At 39.1% G+C, this 19,773-nt stretch overlaps 1 protein-coding gene across 2 annotated transcripts in view; it reads right to left on the reverse strand.

Moving 5' to 3' along the window:
- LOC124788140 (GATOR complex protein WDR24) overlaps nt 1-19,773 on the reverse strand; it is a 141,559-nt gene that overhangs the window by 60,542 nt on the left and 61,244 nt on the right. For both annotated transcript variants that reach the window (XM_047255283.1, XM_047255284.1), the window contains 2 exons: nt 17,485-17,639; nt 12,344-12,530 (listed from right to left, as the gene is read on the reverse strand). In XM_047255283.1, coding sequence (XP_047111239.1) covers nt 12,344-12,530; nt 17,485-17,639 — 342 coding nt within the window. The remainder of the gene's footprint in view (nt 1-12,343; nt 12,531-17,484; nt 17,640-19,773) is intronic.

Genomic DNA, 19,773 nt, shown 5'->3' on the forward strand with positions numbered 1-19,773 from the left:
TGGCATCAGAGATGTAAGCCTTTAGTTTTGTGCATCTCTTCGACGACCATTCTCGAAAATGGAAATGACCTTTGCATTTTTCGCTTCATTAGGAATGCTTTGCTCCTCCAGAGACTTATGGTACACTGTTGCTAGAAGAGAGGCAAGTTCTCTCACATACTTTTATGTAGAATCCTACTGGTATCATGACATGTCCAGCAGTCTTCTTTCCGCAGTTAAGCACCTTTAGTTGGTTTTCTATCCCATGGTCACTTATTTCAGTATCTGTCATTCAGGCAACGATTTAAAAGAGATATACAGTGCGATCTTCTTGTGTGAAATAGTTTTGGAAAAATATGTTTAGTATTTCATCCTTCTCTTTGTCGTCCTCCATTGCTGTATCATTACGGTCACAGAGCACTGGGACAGATGGGTTCGATCCGTTTGCTCCTTTAACGTAAGACCAAAACTTCTTACAATTTTCTGTCAAGTTGGTGGATAGAATTTTACTTTCAAACCAGATGAATGCTTCACACATGGCTCTCCTTATGCTAATTTTGGCTTCATTTTGTTTTTGTTTGTAGTTTAATTATAAAAATGTCTTGTAAGTTTGTATATTTATGAGACACAGTTTAGCATTTTAGTATTTCTGTATTGTAGATTTGCATAATCTATATCACCATTGCCATTTTTTTTCCTGAACAGTCAATGGCTGTTGTAGATCTCAGTCAGGCACTAACCTCTGTACAAGCAGCAGTGGGACACTAGATTGTTTGAGAGGTCTCTTCATGAGCTTTTTAGTAGATGTAAGTTACTTGTTTAGATTTGTTTGTATGTTTCTGTAGTTTATCATAAATTTCTCACATGTTTCTGTAGTGTAATTTCCCACCATCTTTAGCATGGAGTGTGTCTGTGAATGCAGTGTTCAGATGCGGGTCAAGCTGATGATTCTTCATTCGCAGATCCAGGCAGTGCTGGCTTCAATGACACAGCTGAGCTTGTTGCCAATGGGCACGCACAATGAGCAAGTTTGTGTGTGTGTGTGGGGGAGTGGTGGCTGGACCTCACATGTTACACGTACCCCTGGTTAGCTTACAACTGTGGTTGGCCTCATTACTGTTTACATTGAGATACTGAGGTTAGCCCTTCGCCCATGGTTGAGTGGGTCATTTCAAGGGGTGGCAGGCAGCAAAAGACTTTCCAAGGGACCAATCGGCAAACCTACCCAGTCTGTCTGACAAGCAGTTTTCAGGCACTTTCTGTGGCTGATAAAGATCCTGGGCCAGCTGCGATTGATTGCCCTTTTGCAAATTGGAGGGGGGGAATCACTCCAGATATGGAATAGGTCCTTACAGGTGACATGAAGAGCACGGGATGCAGCCAACTGCAAGTGGTGGCTCACGTCAGTACTAAAGATGTGTGTCGCTTTGGGTTTGTAGAGATTCTCTCTGGTTTGAGATGGCTATCCGAAGTGGTAAGAGAGCCAGTCATGCTTGTGAGATGAAGGCAGAGCTCACCATGTATAGAATCATTGACAGCATGAATTGTGAATCTTTGGTACAGAACCAGGAGGGGGGTCTGAATCAGAGGCTCAGACAGTTCTGTGACCATTTAAGTTGCAAATTCCTTGACTTGCCATGGAGAGGCTTTGAGATCCACTCAATAGGTCAGGAGTCAATTACATACAGGAGGTGACTCCATGGGTAATGTGGGCTTTCTGGAGTGGACTGGATGGTTTGTTAGGTTAAAGGGTCTCAGAGAAAGTACAAGTGCAAGTCAAACATATGACATGGACAGACCTAGGGACCATTGGTATTGTAGTTGTAAATTATTGTAAGCACTGAAAGCTCACTAAGCCCGGAGATCAGTTCAGTCAAAGTTTTTACCAGTGACATAACTGTGTTCAAAAAAGATGGATTCAATTCAGTTGGTGGTGATGTGTGTGTTGCTGCTAGAAGTAGTTTTATTTTATAGTGAAACTGAGGTGGATAGTTGCTGTGAGACAGTAAGGGTAGGATTTACACTTGATAAATGGAACGGATTAAGAATTGCCTCTTTCTCCTGACCTCCCAACTCAGATGATGTAGTTGCTGATGTGGTCAAGAAAAATTTGAGTCTTATTTTGAATAGGTACTCTGCTCACATAGCTACAGTTGATGAGGACTTCAATTTGCCCTCAATATGTTGGCAAAAATATAGTTCAGGAAGCTACTCAAAGTGCAAATGGTTACAATAACACACTTGATCTCTTAGCAACAAATAATCTTTTAGCAAACAGGGTATATCTTGATGGATATGGGGATTAGTGACCAACCACGAAACTGAATATAAAAAAATCCAAACCCCACAAAAATAAACGCAAAATAAATCTACTTAAGAAAACAAATAAAAATTTGTTTGATGCCTTCGTAAGTGACAATCTCCACTCCTTACAAACTAAGTAATTGTAGACCAGATGGGGCTTAAAATTCAAAGAAACAGTACTAAGGGCAACTGAGAGGTCACAGCATATCTGTACCACTATATACCATAAAAAAGCATGTATGTATGTACATTTGTGTGTTCAACTGCTGAAGCAATTCAACTGAACTGGGTACACATATCACTTACTGCATGAAAAAAAACCACTGTGGAGGTAAGAATACTTATCTCCCAAAGGGTAAGGATGGCGGGTCAATAAAAAGTCCTTCCTCACTGTGATATACGTTCATCCAATCGGATTTCCTGCAGGACAGGCTTGTTGTGTGTTGTATGGACAGATGGCAATGGTTGCACAGAGACAGAGGTGAGGGTGAAATGGATCTGATAGGGCGAAGGGAAGGGGGAGAGGGAGGAGATGGGATGGGGAAATGGATAGAGAGAAGGGGGTTAAGGAGATGGACAGAGGAAGGAGGGAAGGAGGAGATGAACGGAGAGATGGATGGAATGAGGAGACAGACAGAAAGAGGGATGGGAGGAGACAGACTGGGACAAGGGGAACGGAGAGAGGGGGAGAGTAAGAGGTGAATAGAGAAATGGGGGAGGAAGAGGTAGGCAGAGAGATGAGGGAGGAGGAGATGGAAAGAGAAAGAAGGGAAAAGGAGATTGAAAGAGAAAGGAGGGAGGAGGAGATGGGCAGAGAGATGGGGAAGGAGGAAGTGGAAAGACAGAGAAGGGGAGAGGAGATGGACAGAGACTTATATAAGACTGGACTAAATAAATACCCAGGCAATGCTAGGTTCATTAGTTAGTGCATTAAAAAATGTGTGTTTACAGCTATGTTCCACATCTCCTTCTAGACAACTGGATCAATGTCAACCAGTACACATATCATTTGTATATGGGAAGAAGCACTGTGTGAGTAACAAACACCTACGTTCCATAAAGGTGGGAGTGAAACTGGGGCAACATAGAGGATTATTAGCAATTTCTGGAGCAATTTCAACCAAACTTTGTTTATACATGATTCATTATTTGTATAAAAATACTGTGCAGTTATTATACTCCTAATTACCAGCCCTAGGGTGGGTGTGGAAATGAGAAGCGGTGACATGTAAAAATATTTGCTAACAACCTATGTTAGTATTGAATTGATATTTTTTGGACTTGCTAGGCTCAATCAAGGCATTCCTGCAGCTGTGTGTGTGTGTGTGTGTGTGTGTGTGACAGCAAATGGGTGATGTAAAGGCACAACTCAGGGACACCTCATGCAACTTAAACCAAATTTAGTGTACATACGACTCCTCTTTTTGTATAAAAGCACTAGGCATGAGGATGGGAACGAGGAGGGGGTGACGCTTAAAAATGTTTTTAACAATCTGTTGTTATTTCTTTCCTGTAATCAGTTGACTTGAAATACTTCAAAAAGTATGAAGCAAATATCTCTCTTATTTTTGCTGCTCACTGTGTCCACCTGGTCAAGAGAATGAGCACTGCAGTGAGCTAATAATTTTTTCAATATGTTTCAGGATCTATGATCATGCCACAAGGTTGAATATCACAAATAAATTTAACATCCTCTCCCGAGTGTAAAACAGCAGAAAATCAGAATATGTGTGTGCAACTATACAACATATGTGTACATAGGCAAAGTCACAGGTAAAATTACAAACAGATGGAACGGATTCCCCATGGTAAACAAAACACATCAGCAAATTGTTGCTGAAGCAATGAACAAAGCACACCAGATTTAAAAGAATGCAAAATCTCCATGATTGGTGATGTTTTACAGAAACTCAAAATTTAGTACGGGTTTCAATGGAATATGCTTTTAATAGTTTTGACAATGGAACTCTATCTCAAAATATGGCAGAAAATCCAAAAAATACTGCTCAAATGTAAAGTACACCAGCAGCAAGATGCAATCAATACCTTTACTACAATAATGAAAATGTTTCCAATGACAGTGCCACTAAAGCAGACTTACTTAACATGGTTTTCTGAAATATCTTTACCAAATAAGGCATAATAAATATTCCATGATTCAAATAAACTACAACAGCCTGATGAGTTACTTAGATATAGATACACTGGGTTTAGTGAAGTAGCTTACATCACTTAATAAAGGTAAGCCTTCCAGTTCAGGTTGTATACCAATTACATTCCCTCTGAGTATGCTGATTACCCATATCGCTGACTTCTATTTGCAGTAGAGGGTCCCCCCCCCCCCCCCCCCCCCCAGTGATAAATCTCAGTGATCAATCTACTGATGGGTTTGATACAGCCTGCCAACCTCTTTATCCAAGAGTAGCATTTGCAACCTATGCCCTAAATTACCTGCTGGATGTATTCCACTGTGTGCCTTCCTCTGCAATTTTTACTTTCTATTGCTCCCTCTAGTCCATGGAAATTATTCCATGATGTCTTAGCAGATATTCTACCATCCTATCCCATCTTCTTGTCAGTTTTTTCCCATATATTCCTTTCCTCGCCAATTCTGCAGAGCACATCGTCATTCCATACCTTATCAGTCCATCTAATTTGCAACATACTTCTGTAGCAACATATCTCAAATGCTTTGATTCTCTTCTTTTCCAGTTTTCCCCCAGTCCACATTTCACTACTGTACAGTCATCATCATCAGTTATCTGCTATATTAGCAGGTCCTTTGCCTCTCCATTTTCTGCGATCCATTGCTTCCTTCTTAAGGCTGCTGTATGTTGTACCGTCCATCATGTCATCCAGTATCTGGAATCTCTTCCTTCCTCGCTTCCTTTTCCCTTCTACATAACCTTCTAAAACTGTTTTTATCAGTCCGTCATTCTTTCTTAATATATGCCCAATCCAATTTCTTTTTCTTCTCTTTATTACATCTAGTAACTGTCTTTTCTCTCCCACTCTTCTCAGTACCTCTTCATTTTTTACTCTGTCCATCCAACTTGTTCTTTCCATCTTCCGCCATATCCAGATCTCAAAAGCCTCCAGCCTTTCTCTGTCTTTTTTCCTCATAGTCCATGTTTCAGCGCCATATAGAAGAACACTCCATACAAGACATTTTATGAGTCTTTTTCTGAGTTCTCTGTCCAGACCGCTGCAGAAGTTCCTGAGGGGACTGTACAGTACTGTGTTCCAAATGTACATTCCCAGAAATTTCTTCCTCAAATTAAGGCCTATGTTTGATACAAGTAAATTTCTCTTGGCCAGGAACGCCCTTTTTGATAGTGGCGGTCTGCTTTTGATGTCCTCCTTGCTATGCCCATCACTGGTTATTTCACTGCCGACATACCAGAATTCCTCAACTTCATCTACTCCGTGATCACCAATGCTAATGTTAAGTTCCTCGGTGTTCTGCTATTTCTCATTACTTTCACCTTTCTTCGATATATTCTCAATGCATATTCTGTACTCATTAGACTGTTCGTTCCATTCAGCAGACTCTGTAATTCTTCCTTGTCCATCCCTTCTGCCTTATTTGATCTTACGTCTTCCAAAGCTCTTTTAAATTCTGATTCTAACAATGGATCACAATGGTACACAGCCCCTGCTCCCAACCCCTTACCTTATATCCATGAGAATAGACTTTGATGCAAGACCTGTCTCATACATTCTCCCACCACCACCACCACCACCACCACTTACTCCAGTCCGGTCACAAATATCACCCATCCCATCAAAGGCATGTGATCTACAAGCTAAGCTGCAACCACCGTGCTGCATTCTACGTGAGCGTGACAACCAACAAGCTGTCTGAATGGGTACCGACAAACTGTGGCCAAGAAACAGCTAAACCACCTTGTTGCTGAACATGCCACCATCCACAATATTCTTCATTTCAATTACTGCTTCACAGCCTGTGCCATATAGATCCTTCCAACCAACACCAGCTTTTCTGAACTGTGCAGGTGGGAAATCCCCCTGCAATGTATCTTAAGTTCCTGTATCCTTCCTTGCCTCAACCTTCATTAGTCATTGTCCTCACCCATCTAGCAGCCCCTTCCCTGTTCCTAATTCTGCACTACACAGCCCTTTGTTCCACCAACATACCCAGTCTTTTTCTCTCCTTTTTGACTACCCCTCTCCCCACCTCTCCCCCCACTGCACTCCATCTAACCTCCTGACTGCACCTAGCTGCCCTACCCTCTCTCCACCTCATCCCTGCACACTCCGTAGCAGCACTTCACCGTACCGCACCCCTACCATGCTATCCTTCTCCCTCCCCACCCAAGCCTCCTCCTTACCCCCACCCATTACCTCTCCCATCATGCACTACTGCTGCTGCTCATAGTGTGGCTTCAGCTGCCAGAGGCTGTGTGTGTGTGTGTGTGTGTGTGTGTGTGTGTGTGTGTGTGTGTGTGTGTCATCCATTAAATTTCAGTTACATGACAAATCACACAAATATAAAGCTTTCGGTTCATCTAAATATCTAGGGATTACCATTATGAACAACGGAAACTGGAACCATCACACAGAAAAGCTGTGAGTAGGTGAACAAAAGACTATTTTACTAGCAGAATGTTTACAAGATTCAACAAATCCAGTAAAGGAACTGCCTACATTAGGCTTATCCATCTTCTTTTGAAGTATTTCTGCACTGTGTGGGATTTTACCAGATAGGGTTCACAGCAGACATCAAAAAAGTACAGAGAAGGGCAGCTTGTTTTGTATTATCGTGACAAAGGGAAGAGAGTATCATGGATGTGAGTGTGAGTTGGAGTGGCAATCACTGAAAGAAAGGCATTTCTTACTGCAGTGAGGTATTTTCACAGAATTCCAATCATAAACTTTCTCCTCCAAACGTGAATTTTTTTTTTAACGCCCAGTCACATAGGGAAAAATCATCATCATAATACACGGTGTATACGCGCACAAGGAAAAAATTCCCGGATTTCCCGAATAAAAATACACTTCCTCCTGGGTGAAAATACACTTTTTCCTTGTTAAGCGACAATCTAGAATCCCTCAGAACTGTAAAACGTATCACTCCTTTGAATGGTTAAGGTTTTATACACCGGTGTAGAATTTACCAGCACTTCCGAAAACAAAACTCAGAGGGGGGGTGTGGAACATGTTTTGGAAATGTCTTTGATGTGCAGCAACATATATGCTGCATATTTTCGTATTACGAAAGTACAAATTCAAATTCCACCGAACACCACATGTTACTTTCCGAAACTTTGAAATCGAGATTGCAATGTGCTTTTGTAAGCCAGTCATAGCTTATATTCAGAGCATATAACATGTGATGTAGTCATCCAATATCAACATCGCTGTTTAGTAGAGCGAACACACACACAGAAAAAATTAATGGTTTAAATTAGTATACATAGTGTTGCTACAAGAAAAGCAAAGTTTTCACATATAATATTGTTCTCGAAGATTAATAAGCTGCAAGAGAAGCTAAGCTTTCACATATAATGTTGATCCTTTTTGCACGTGTTACGCTTTAAGATGTATCACACAAATGTGTCAGTAAAATTTTTAATACCGACATAAATGTATGCTCTTCTGAGTTCGAAATTCTTCAAAATGACTCATAATCAAAGAGTTGATTTTTAAATGAGAGTCAAATGCACTGTGATTTAAGAAATTAATCATACATTCTCGTACACATTTCATCTTGCATAAAATGAAATTTACTTTGAATGTAAAGCTTTTCAAACAACCATTCACAATATTTTCCCATAACCTTTTAGAAATAGGTTCATTTCAGTAGTTGTCAGAGAGCACCACATAATAGGTGTTACTGCACTTGCATAGCTACGATGACGTAGGAAGCCAGTATGTTCATACATGTAAAACATTAAAAGATCTTACATTATGTCATAAAAGAAACAAGACATTAGGGGATACTCCAAGAGCATCGGAATTTCGTGAACCATACTAAAATGCATAATTCGGCTTAAAGTGCACATTCACATGTCCAGATTCCCAATGAAGTAGGCCTTGACCTGATATTAAGCTTTTCAGTGTGGTTTACAGGATGTAAATTTTCTTGGAGTATCAGTACAGTATTATCTCATGTTTGGTTCTTTATCATGGCGTAATGCCATATGTGCTAGAAGATGAAAACATGCACTTGAAATGCAGTGAACAGTTGAAATTAGCCAATAGTGTGGAATTAAGCACTGTGTTTCAAATAAATTGACTGCCTCAGCGGAAAAGATTAATGAAAGCCAAATTTCTTTAGCAAACCGACAAAAACAGCATCATTGTTCTGCAAGGCGATTAATGTTTGACTGTCAGAAAGGTGGAAATAAAATAAAACCTGAAATTAATAACATATCTTAGGCTTCCATAATAATGTGAATGTATTTTAATTCACTTGTCAGCTACTGATCACACAGAAATCCATTTTGTTTTCATTTGACGTAGAAGCAGTAAACGAAGAGGAAACAGCAAAAACACGGATAACTTTGAGACTACCCACCTCCTCACTGTAACTCAGACTGTTCTGCGAATCAGCCTCAGATCTACGATATTTGAGAACCAGGGCAATACTAGATAGTGTCCCATCCCCGCCCTTCCACCTCCCTCAAGTATTTGAGATAGAATGCCAAAAATTTTAAAAAATTAACTTTTCAAAAATATGTTTATTTTGTAGTGCACATCGTTCTGAAAAGTCTGACACATGAGACATATATGTTCAAGGAAATGTAAGACATGTTATTTGGTCTTAAGTGTGACAAAGAGCAGTGCCACACCTCTTCACACAGCATTCTTCTACACACGTCACTGTATTTCACTGTGTGAAACCCAATGTGTATATTTTGTAATAGATACTATCAAACTATTTTCAGCACAGTTGAAATTAAAATGTCCTGTGGTGCCTCTCCCACTCCCAGTCGGCCGGTTTGACATCCTGGCCCTCTTAAAAAAAAACTCGCAGTTAATACTGGATGGGATTACTTGTAACTGGGAGAACAAGAACTCTTCAGAAAATTTGCACTCTTTATTGTCTATTAGCTAAAACTTGCTGTTTTGTATGACAAATCTTTAGGTCCTAGCATTTTTTTGTTTCTAATCGTCTTTATTCTTGCTACAGCTTTACATGATGTGTTTTCCTTTCTGTGAAAGAATCTACTACCTCATCAAAGTTCGTGAAATGTTTTACTACATGAGAAATCGAAATGTCGTTGTCTATTACTGAAAAAGCTCGTATACCCTCGTCCCCTTTTGTCTCCAGGAAAGTTTATTTCTAGATGCGATGAGGATTCCTCTGGCAGAGACGTCACATTCACTATGCACACATTCAAAAATCAACTTATGATTCATTCAGAAATCAACTTAGAATGTGTTAAAAAATGTTTGAAAACCAATAGAGGTGCGTTTGAAATCATATGAATAATTGATAGACCAACGTGCGCTGGATGCTAGGCGCTTTGTGGAACAGCGTTTTTTTTTCCCTCAAGAATATGAATTTGGCACCCCCCCCCCCCCCCCTCCCAAAATTGCCGCCAGGGTCAGACATCCCGGTTTGCCCCCTTCCCTCCCTGCCCCCAAGATCCAGGCCTGCTGCACATGCGTGAAACTGGCAGCTTGGGCACGCCAGTAAGATTTATCCGGATAGCGTCTGTCTGCTTGCTGCTACTGCTTACACAGCCAAAGCCACATTTCTGTAGCCAGAAGAGGGAGAAAGTACTACTCATACATGACTCAACTGTGCATGCCCATGAGCCCATTTGTAACTGCTCAATACGAATCTAATGTAAACAGCTGTGACGTCATGCTCATCAGAGGCAATTTGTTGTTATGAAGCATTGCATTGTCTTACTAAAGCCTTTGACACATTTTGCTGTTGGCAGACGCTTGTATGAAAACTGTGTTTTGTTGTTGTACAAGGTGCATTTCATTTGCAATTTATTTTCGTTTTTTCCTCTCGTTCATGTCTTATTGCTGCAGTATTATTCTGCAGTAGCGGGATACAGTAATATCCTTCGTTAGGATATCGATTCTTACCAGTCAAAATTAGAAAAATTTAACTGAAAACTAGAACAATGAAAAATACCCAGAACTCTAAAAATTTCTTGGGTTTTCCTGGTTTTCTCCCTGATGAAAAAATTCCCGGGTTTTTTCCGAATCTCCCAGTTGTCCTGTGTCGTATACACTCTGTAATAAAATACGAGAAACTGAAGTTTGCCTGGAAATTTTAAGAGTTCATTTTTACCAAGTGCCATTTGAGATAGAGAAATAGTCTGAAAGGGGTAGTTAACCCTCTGCTAAGCAAGAAAGTCATGCAGATGTAGATTATGTGGAGGTAAAGTGGAGGTGCAACTAGAAATTTTATTTTAATGTTACAACATTCAGCTTCCATAGTCATTCACTTTTACCACTTTTATATTTTTTAATTTATTATCAGCTTGACAAAATTTTAGTTCGTGTTACAGTGAAAGAAAATTCTCATTGCAGAACAAGTGTGAGGTGTGAGGTGTGTGTGTGTGTGTGTGTGTGAGAGAGAGAGAGAGAGAGAGAGAGAGAGAGAGAGAGAGAGAGAGAGAGAGAGAGAGACATGGGCAAAAGTTATCATAAAAAAAAAGGTTCTGAAATATGTTTACATGGTGTTTACAGGGCACAAAACATGTGGAAAGTATGTTACTTCCGAGCACTATATGGTACTCAGAATGAGGCCACAATATTCACTGTAGTGAAGGCCTACAATAATGAGACATTTCTAATGCGAATAAATCATAAATGTGTAAAACAAAGGTGAGAAATAACAGATCACAATTGGTTACACATAAATTATGGAATAAAATATCTATGGAATTCACTTTAACAGAAATCAGCATTGGAAATCCTTTTATAATGGTAATAATTAAATAGTGATATTTAATTGCAGTTTAACTGAACACAGAGATATATAATTTAAAAAAAGTTATGAATGCACTGAATACAAACAAATGAAAGTTGACTCCATTTTACTGTAGAAAAAATTATGGCTATGCATTTGAGGTCACTATTAATATTGTGCAGTACAAAATCGATGTTAACCTAATTGCTACAGAACAAGATATCTAACTGCTCACTATAATCCATTGGAACACTATAACTGACTGTAACAAATACAGAGTATTTGTAAGGAAAAGGGAATTAGTAAGCATTCAAAGGAGAAGTACTGGTACTTTTTGGTACAAATAGATACAGGAGTGTTGTACTGACCTCAGGTCAAAGGAAAAATGGTTCAAATGGCTCTGAGCACTATGGGACTCAACATCTGTGGTCATCAGTCCCCTAGAACTTAGAACTACTTAAACCTAACTAACCTAAGGACATCACATACATCCATGTCCGAGGCAGGATTCGAACCTGCGACCGTAGCAGATGCGTGGTTCCGGACTGAGCGCCTAGAACCGATAGACCACCGCGGCCGGCAATCATAGGAAACAAGCTGCTGTAAGGGCATGTAAGCTACAGACAAGAATCAAGTTTTAAAACAACTATAAGGAGTCAAGTTCATAAAGCTCAGAATAATACTGAATTAAGAGATCATCATTACTGCTGTCAATGCAACTTCTTTATGGCAATTTTCTATAACAAATCACATTTCTGTTTTCAGTGGAGTCACCCTGATCTAAACTTAAGGTATTATATCTTAACTGAAATAGCAACTGAAGAAATACGATCAGCTGCATATAGAAGGAAAGATGAAATTATAATAAATGGGTGGGAATAAGCTTAATGTCTCACAGGTGGTGAGGATATTAGAGGATGAGAAAGAGAGTTAGGCATTGTCTTTTTGAAAGAACCAGTTCACATTTGTGTTTAGTCATTTACTGAAACTACAAAAAACATAAATCTGAGTGGTTGTATGGGAATCTGAAACCTGTTTCCCATGAATGAGACACCAGTGTCTTAACCAATGTGCTATCTCACTTGACACACTAAGTATCTGAGCAGATATGAAAAAAACATTGTTCAGTTCAATATATCATATTTCAAAACAACTTACATTAGTTCTACCTAGGCTTTTTGCTACAGCAGCATTATGTTCACACATTTCCACTAGGGTACGTCCTGTAAGAATGTATCGACGAGCTGACTCACAAAACCAGTGTGTTTCACGGATGGAGCTGTTATTAAACATGAACATATTGCTCGAAGCTTGGTAAAATTGCTCACTATGTGGCACAACTTTCCTGAAAATAGTGGTAACATTGCCAGAAACATGAAAACAATAACAAAACCACTTAAAACATGCAAATCTGAAGAATGTACACTATACTAAAACTTAGGATTATGTCTTCTCATCATAATTTCTAGAGCTAAAGAAAACCGATTCCAATGTACAGTTCCTCATCTCAAATGTATATCTTAAGCTGCAAATGTTTATGTCATAGTCATAGTTCTCCAACCAACTCCTATAGCTCACTCACCATATATAATGTATAACCACACAAGATCAAACTGAAGGGTTTTCAAAAAATTGCATAAAACTGAGCAAACAAGCATCACATGAAAATTCACAGAGAATCAATACTAACATTTTTTCCACTAAAATGTAAATATGTATGCAACATTAATTATCTATTTCTATTCCATGAGCCAAAAGGAATAGATAATTGTAACAAAAGATAGCAACCAACATTCACACACTATAATCCACATTAAGTGCTCTTCTTTTATTTACTTAATAATAAAGAGAAGCCAAATGAAAATGAAACATATGGGGGAAAAGTACGGAAACTGTTTTTATTACTTCAAAAGCAATCACCATAATTGTTAATACGTACATCCCACTGTGAGTCAAGAAGGTCAATGCCTTCATGGAAGAATGTTTGCAGCTGCCTACAGAACCATGATTGTACCCTGATTCGTCCGAAGCAAAGTGGTGGCCATGAATGGCTTTCTTCAGGGTTCCAAAAATATGGAAATCACATGGGGAGGAATTGGGACTGTGTGGAGGACATATAAGGGCTTTCCAGAAAAACTTGTGCAGCATAGTCGAAACAACCTTGATAACATGTGGGCTGGCATTACACTGCAACAGAATGTTGTCATCCATCAATAACGCAGGGCATTTGGACTTGATGGTACGTTCAAATTTTTACAAAGTGTCCATGTACTGCAGTGCATTAATTGTGATACCATGTTCCAGAACATCTATGAGCAGTGGGCCCTACCAGCCAAATGACTTTTCCAGAGTTAATGTGCCTGTGTTTTCGACCACGCTGCACAAATTTTGCTGTAAAGCCAATACACACCCTCCATACAATCCCGATCTCCACCCATGCAATTTCCATATTTTTGAGCCCTGAAGAGAGACATTAATGTCATCAATTTCCTTCAGATGAAGAGGTGAATTGTTGTTGTTGTGGTCTTCAGTTCTGAGACTGGTTTGACGCAACTCTCCATTCTTCTCTATCCAGTGCAAGCTTCTTCATCTCCCAGTACCTACTGCAACCTACATCCTTCTGAATCTGCTTAGTGTATTCATCTCTTGCTCTCCCTCTACAATTTTTACCCTCCACGCTGCCCTCCAATACTAAATTGCTGATCCCTCGATGTCTCAGAACATGTCCTACCAACTGATCCCTTCTTCTAGTCAAGTTGTGCCACAAGCTCCTCTTCTCCCCAATTCTATTCAATACCTCCTCATTAGTTATGTGATCTACCCATCTAATCTTCAGCATTCTTCTGTAGCACCACATTTCAAAAGCTTCTATTCTCTTCTTGTCTAAGCTATTTATCATCCACGTTTCACTTCCATACATGGCTACACTCCATACAAATACTTTCAGAAACGACTTCCCGACATTTAAATCTATACTCGATGTTAACAAATTTTTCCTCTTCAGAAACGCTTTCCTTGCCATTGCCAGTCTACATTTAATATCCTCCCTACTTCGACCATCATCAGTTATTTTGCTCCCCAAATAGCAAAACTCCTTTCCTAATCTAATTCCCTCACATCACCCGACTTAATTTGACTAAATTCAATTATCCTCGTTTTGCTTTTGTTGATGTTCATCTTATACCCTCCTTTCAAGACACTGTCCATTCCGTTCAACTGCTCTTCCACATCCTTTGCTGTCTCTGACAGAATTACAATGTCATTGGCAAACCTCAAAGTTTTTATTTCTTCTCCATGGATTTTAATACCTACTCCAAACTTTTCTGTTGTTTCCTTTATTGCTTGCTCAATATACAGATTGAATAACATTGAGGATAGGCTACAACCCTGTCTCACTCCCTTCCCAACCACTGCTTCCCTTTCATGTCACTAGGCTCTTATAACTGCCATCTGCTTTCTGTACAAATTGTAAATAGCCTTTTGCTCTCTGTATTTTACCCCTGCCACCTTCAGAATTTGAAAGAGAGTATTCCAATCAACAATGTCAAAAGCTTTCTCTAAGTCTAAAAATGCTAGAAACGTAGGTTTGCCTTTGCTTAATCTTTCTTCTAAGATAAGTCATATGGTCAGTATTGCCTCACGTGTTTCAACATTTCTGCGGAATCCAAACTGATCTTTGCCAAGGTCGGCTTCGACCAGTTTTTCCATTCGTCTGTAAAGAATTCACGTTAGTATTTTGCAGCTGTGACTTATTAAACTGATAGTTCGGTAATTTTCACATCACAACACCTGCTTTCTTTGGGGTTGGGATTATTATATTCTTCTTGAAGTCTGAGGGTATTTCGCCTGTCTCATACATCTTGCTCACCAGATGGTAGAGTTTTGTCAGGACTGGCTCTCCCAAGGCTGTCAGTAGTTCTAATGGAATGTTGTCTACTCCGGGGGCCTTGTTTCGACTTAGGTCTTTCAGTGCTCTGTCAAACTCTTCACGCAGTATCATATCTCCTATTTCATCTTCATCTACATCCTCTTCCATTTCCATAATATTGTCCTCAAGTACATCACCCTTAGATCCTCTATATACTCCTTCCACCTTTCTGCTTTCCCTTCTTTGCTTAGAACTGGGTTTCCATCAAACCTCTTGATATTCATGCAAGTGGTTCTCCTTTCTCCAAAGGTCTCTTTAATTTTCCTGTAGGCAGTATCTATCTTACTCCTAGTGAGATAAACCTCTACATCCTTACATTTGTCCTCTAGCCATCCCTGCTTAGCCATTTTGCACTTCCTGTCGATATCATTTTTGAGATGTTTGTATTCCTTTTTTCCTGCTTCATTTACTGCGTTTTTATATTCTCTCCTTTCATCAATTAAATTCAATATTTCTTCTGTTACCCAAGGGTTTCTACTAGCCCTCGTCTTTTTACCTATTTGATCCTCTGCTGACTTCACCACTTCATCCCTCTAATCTACCCATTCTTCTTGTACTGTATTTCTTTCCCCAATTCCTGTCAATTGTTCCCTTATGCTCTCCCTGAAACTCTGTACAACCTCTGGTTCTTTTAGTTTATCCAGGTCCCATCTCCTTAAATTCCCACCTTTTTGCAGTTTCTTCAGTTTTAATCTACAGTTCATAACCAATAGATTGTGGTCAGAGTCCACATCTGCCCCTGGAAATGTCTTACAATTTAAAACCTGGTTCCTAAATCTCTGTCTTACCATTATATAATCTATCTGGTACCTTTTAGTATCTCCAGGGTTCTTCCATGTATACAACCTTCTTTTCATGATTCTTAAACCAAGTGTTAGCTATGATTAAGTTATGCTCTGCGCAAAATTCTCCCAGGCAGCTTCCTCTTTCATTTCTTAGCCCCAATCCATATTCACCTACTATGTTTCCTTCTCTCCCTTTTCCTACTCTTGAATTCCAGTCACCCATGACTATTAAATTTTCGTCTCCCTTCACTACCTGAATAATGTCTTTTATCTCATCATACATTTCATCAATTTCTTCGTCATCTGCAGAGCTAGTTGGCATATAAACTTGTACTACTGTAGTAGGTGTGGGCTTCGTGTATATCTTGGCCACAATAATGCGTTCACTATGCTGTTTGTAGTAGCTTACCCATACTCCTATTTTTTTTATTCATTATTAAACCTACTCCTGAAATTACCCCTATTTGATTTTGTATTTATAACCCTGTATTTACCTGACCAAAAGTCTTGTTCCTCCTGCCAACAAACTTCACTAATTCCCACTGTATCCAACTTTAACCTATCCATTTCCCTTTTTAAATTTTCTAACCTACCTGCCCAATTAAGGGATCTGACATTCCATGCTGCGATCCGTAGAACGCCAGTTTTCTTTCTCCTGATAACAACGTCCTCTTGCGTAGCCCCCGCCCGGAGATCCGAATGGCGGACTATTTTACCTCCAGAATATTTTACCCAAGAGGATGCCATCATCATTTAATCATACAGTAAAGCTGCATGCCCTCGGGAAAATTATGGCTGTAGTTTCCCCTTGCTTTCAGCTGTTCGCCAGTACCAGCACAGCAAGGCTGTTTTGATTAGTGTTACAAGGCCAGATCAGTCAATCATCCAGACTGTTGCCCCTGCAACTACTGAAAAGGCTGCTGCCCCTCTTGAGGAACCACACGTTTGTCTGGCCTCTCAACAAATACCCCTCCGTTGCGGTTGCACCTACGGTACAGCTATCTGTATCATTGAGGCACGCAAGCCTCCCCACCAACGACAAGGTCCATGGTTCATTGAGGTGCATGCCTCAACACAATTGTGGCTTTGCAGGCAATCACAAACATGTTTCCACAAAGGCACTGACCATCTTGTCTCATAGTGTGATAAAGGTATTAACAGCTATGGCAATTACCTTTGAAATAATTAACAGTTTATTTACTTTTATTTCATCTGTCTTAATTCCATTTAATTGCTCATTACATAATACAGGAAAATTTCACAATATGAGCTAATCACCACAAGTATGTAAGAACTTCTGTCAAGTAAACTAATGAAATAAATTAGTATGTATCCCTTAGGATAACTGTGAAATGCTGTAAAGTTTCATAGTAATTTACCTGTTTTACTAATGAAAGAGAAAATGAATAATATGTTAACTCGTTGCACTCACAAATTCAGTCACAGATAATTATATGGTTCGGATACAAAATTGGAGGAAACTTTAGCCATAAGTCGTATACAGGGACAGTGAATGAAAACAAGAAGAGGTAAAAAGGGAGAAGATGGACAGACTTGCCAATGAATTGTGGAAACTGATGATTTACCTTACACCTCCTTGCTTCCCACCATAGTTTTGGTTAACATTCACTTTGCAAGCATATGAAACATCTCCGCATTTGTTGAAAGCTATACACTGAGGATTAGCTCTATTTGCAGGTCGTGTAGCATCTTGAAATATATGGTGGTACAATGTGCAATCCTGTGCAAAGGAAGTATATTATGATGATTTTCTTTTTAGTTACAAATACAATTAAAAAAGAAGTTTTACTCAACAAGTAAAAGATACAATTAATACTGTGTTTAGGAAGCAATACAATAAATGATTTCAGATGTCACAGTAAGCACAAGTTACAAAGAAGATGTAAAATCTACAACAGAACCCAAAGTCAAATCTTGTATCTACACAACTAGATAAAAGACATACACTGAGTATTAAACAAAGCATAAAAGTGCAATTAAAAGGAAAGTACATGAGTTGACAACATTACTAGGTAAATGTACAGTTGGAGACTGTACTTACGCTTAAAATCTACATTTAAATTACGTAGTACAGTTATTGTTACAGAATTCTTATTTTCAAGTAGTCTGATCAAAAAGTCAGATTTCGCAATACTGCAGTTGTTACCTTTCCCTGAACAGAGTTTTTAATCAAACATACAGACTGTCACAATGGAAAAGTGTGCAAATTTCTGCATAATTTTCAAGAATTGTGTCAGTGTGACGAATTTCAGTGTTACTTTTATGTGGGATGTTGTAATACAATCTATAAGTAATGATGCTCGTCACCTCTGGAGATGCATTAATAACTGAAACTACCATTACATAAAACCTGATAAAGAGAAAGTTATCTTCAAACTTGAAGCTGATTTGGTATTATCACAACGAGAGTTAGCACTTTTGCGAGCTATAGTCTGCAGTAGTAATGTTAGGGCTACATTAGAAGGCTGGTTTACAGTCAAGCATTCCAAATAAGTTGAAAGTTCCATAAGACGTTGACAGCTTCAGTCTAGCAGTCTCCAATACCTTCACTGCTTTGGAGACTGAGGTCAAAAGCTTTCAGACAACCCAAGAAATCCAGAAGCAATCTGGAATTACAGGGCATAAGGTGCGAGTAAAGTGAAAGAATAAAAGCTTTAAGAAGACCAAAGTCTTATTGCTGCAATGCAGTCAAGGATGGGGGACTATCAGAACTGGTATGGAACTCTTTGGGAAGTGACTACTAGGTAACGAGTGTTCTCACGCCAAGAGCAGCACTCAGTGATTCCACTTGTGATTTAGGCCTTTGGGAATGGTTCTTAAATAAAGATCATTTAATAATAGTAGAGGCTGTAAGTAAGTAACAGTTTAAACCATAACCTTATGACATCAGGTACACTGCTGAGAATGCTCTTCACACTAGCGAGAATACAGAGTCACACTTTGAGTGGTATGATAAACCCTCGATGAAGCACTCTGTACAGTGAGTGGAGAGCTTGGTAAATCACTCAGGGGAAAAGACATTTATACATGGGTGTGACTAGTCCATCACTTCTCACTTGGGTCACATGATGAATGGCATGGTTTGTGTCTGAATGCTTCTGGTGCAAGAGTAGTTGCACAACAAATTGCCAGAGGCATCCAGTTTGACCAAAGCAGTATTCCCCATATCCTAGTAATTTCTGTGTTCCCTATGCCTTTATTAGGGTAAATTCATCTGAAGGACAGAGCTGCAGAATAAATGTACAGTGTGTTAATTGTAATGTGGACAACAGCCAGAGGTAAAAAAAAAAAAAAAAAAAATCATCTTGTGTATTTTTAAAGATCTTAATTGCAACAAATATGTATGCTTTATACTCTATGGACTTGACTGCCCGACTTTCAGTCAACACACAGTAATAACAGTTGAAACAGCTTCTAGGGGGAAAAAAATACTGCAATGTGGACAAAGCCATAGATATTAAAGAAAATAAGTTAAATGTCTTCCATCAAAAAATAATGAGGGCAAACATAGACAAGGATGTCCTTGATCATAAAGCTCTTGCACCATAGATGACTAGATGCGTTACAAGGAATGCGAAGAAAGGTAGGAAAGTATTCTTTCTTAGCAAGAATGACCAGAAACAATCTATTAAGTATCTGAGTTGTCAGCATTGAATATTCAGCTCAGACAACAAAATGTAGAGCAAAAATCAATAATACTCGAAATAATTGTACAATAAACCTCAGATCAGAATGTGCAGAGCAAGGCACTAATGGATGGAAAAGACCCATCATGATTCAATAGTCACATTACAAAGTTGCCACGAAAACAAAGCACGCTTCATTACAGATTTAAGTGAAGATGAAACCTAGTT

This window comes from Schistocerca piceifrons, chromosome 3 (assembly GCF_021461385.2).
Source record: "Schistocerca piceifrons isolate TAMUIC-IGC-003096 chromosome 3, iqSchPice1.1, whole genome shotgun sequence".
Classification (NCBI taxonomy): Eukaryota; Metazoa; Arthropoda; class Insecta; order Orthoptera; family Acrididae; genus Schistocerca; species Schistocerca piceifrons.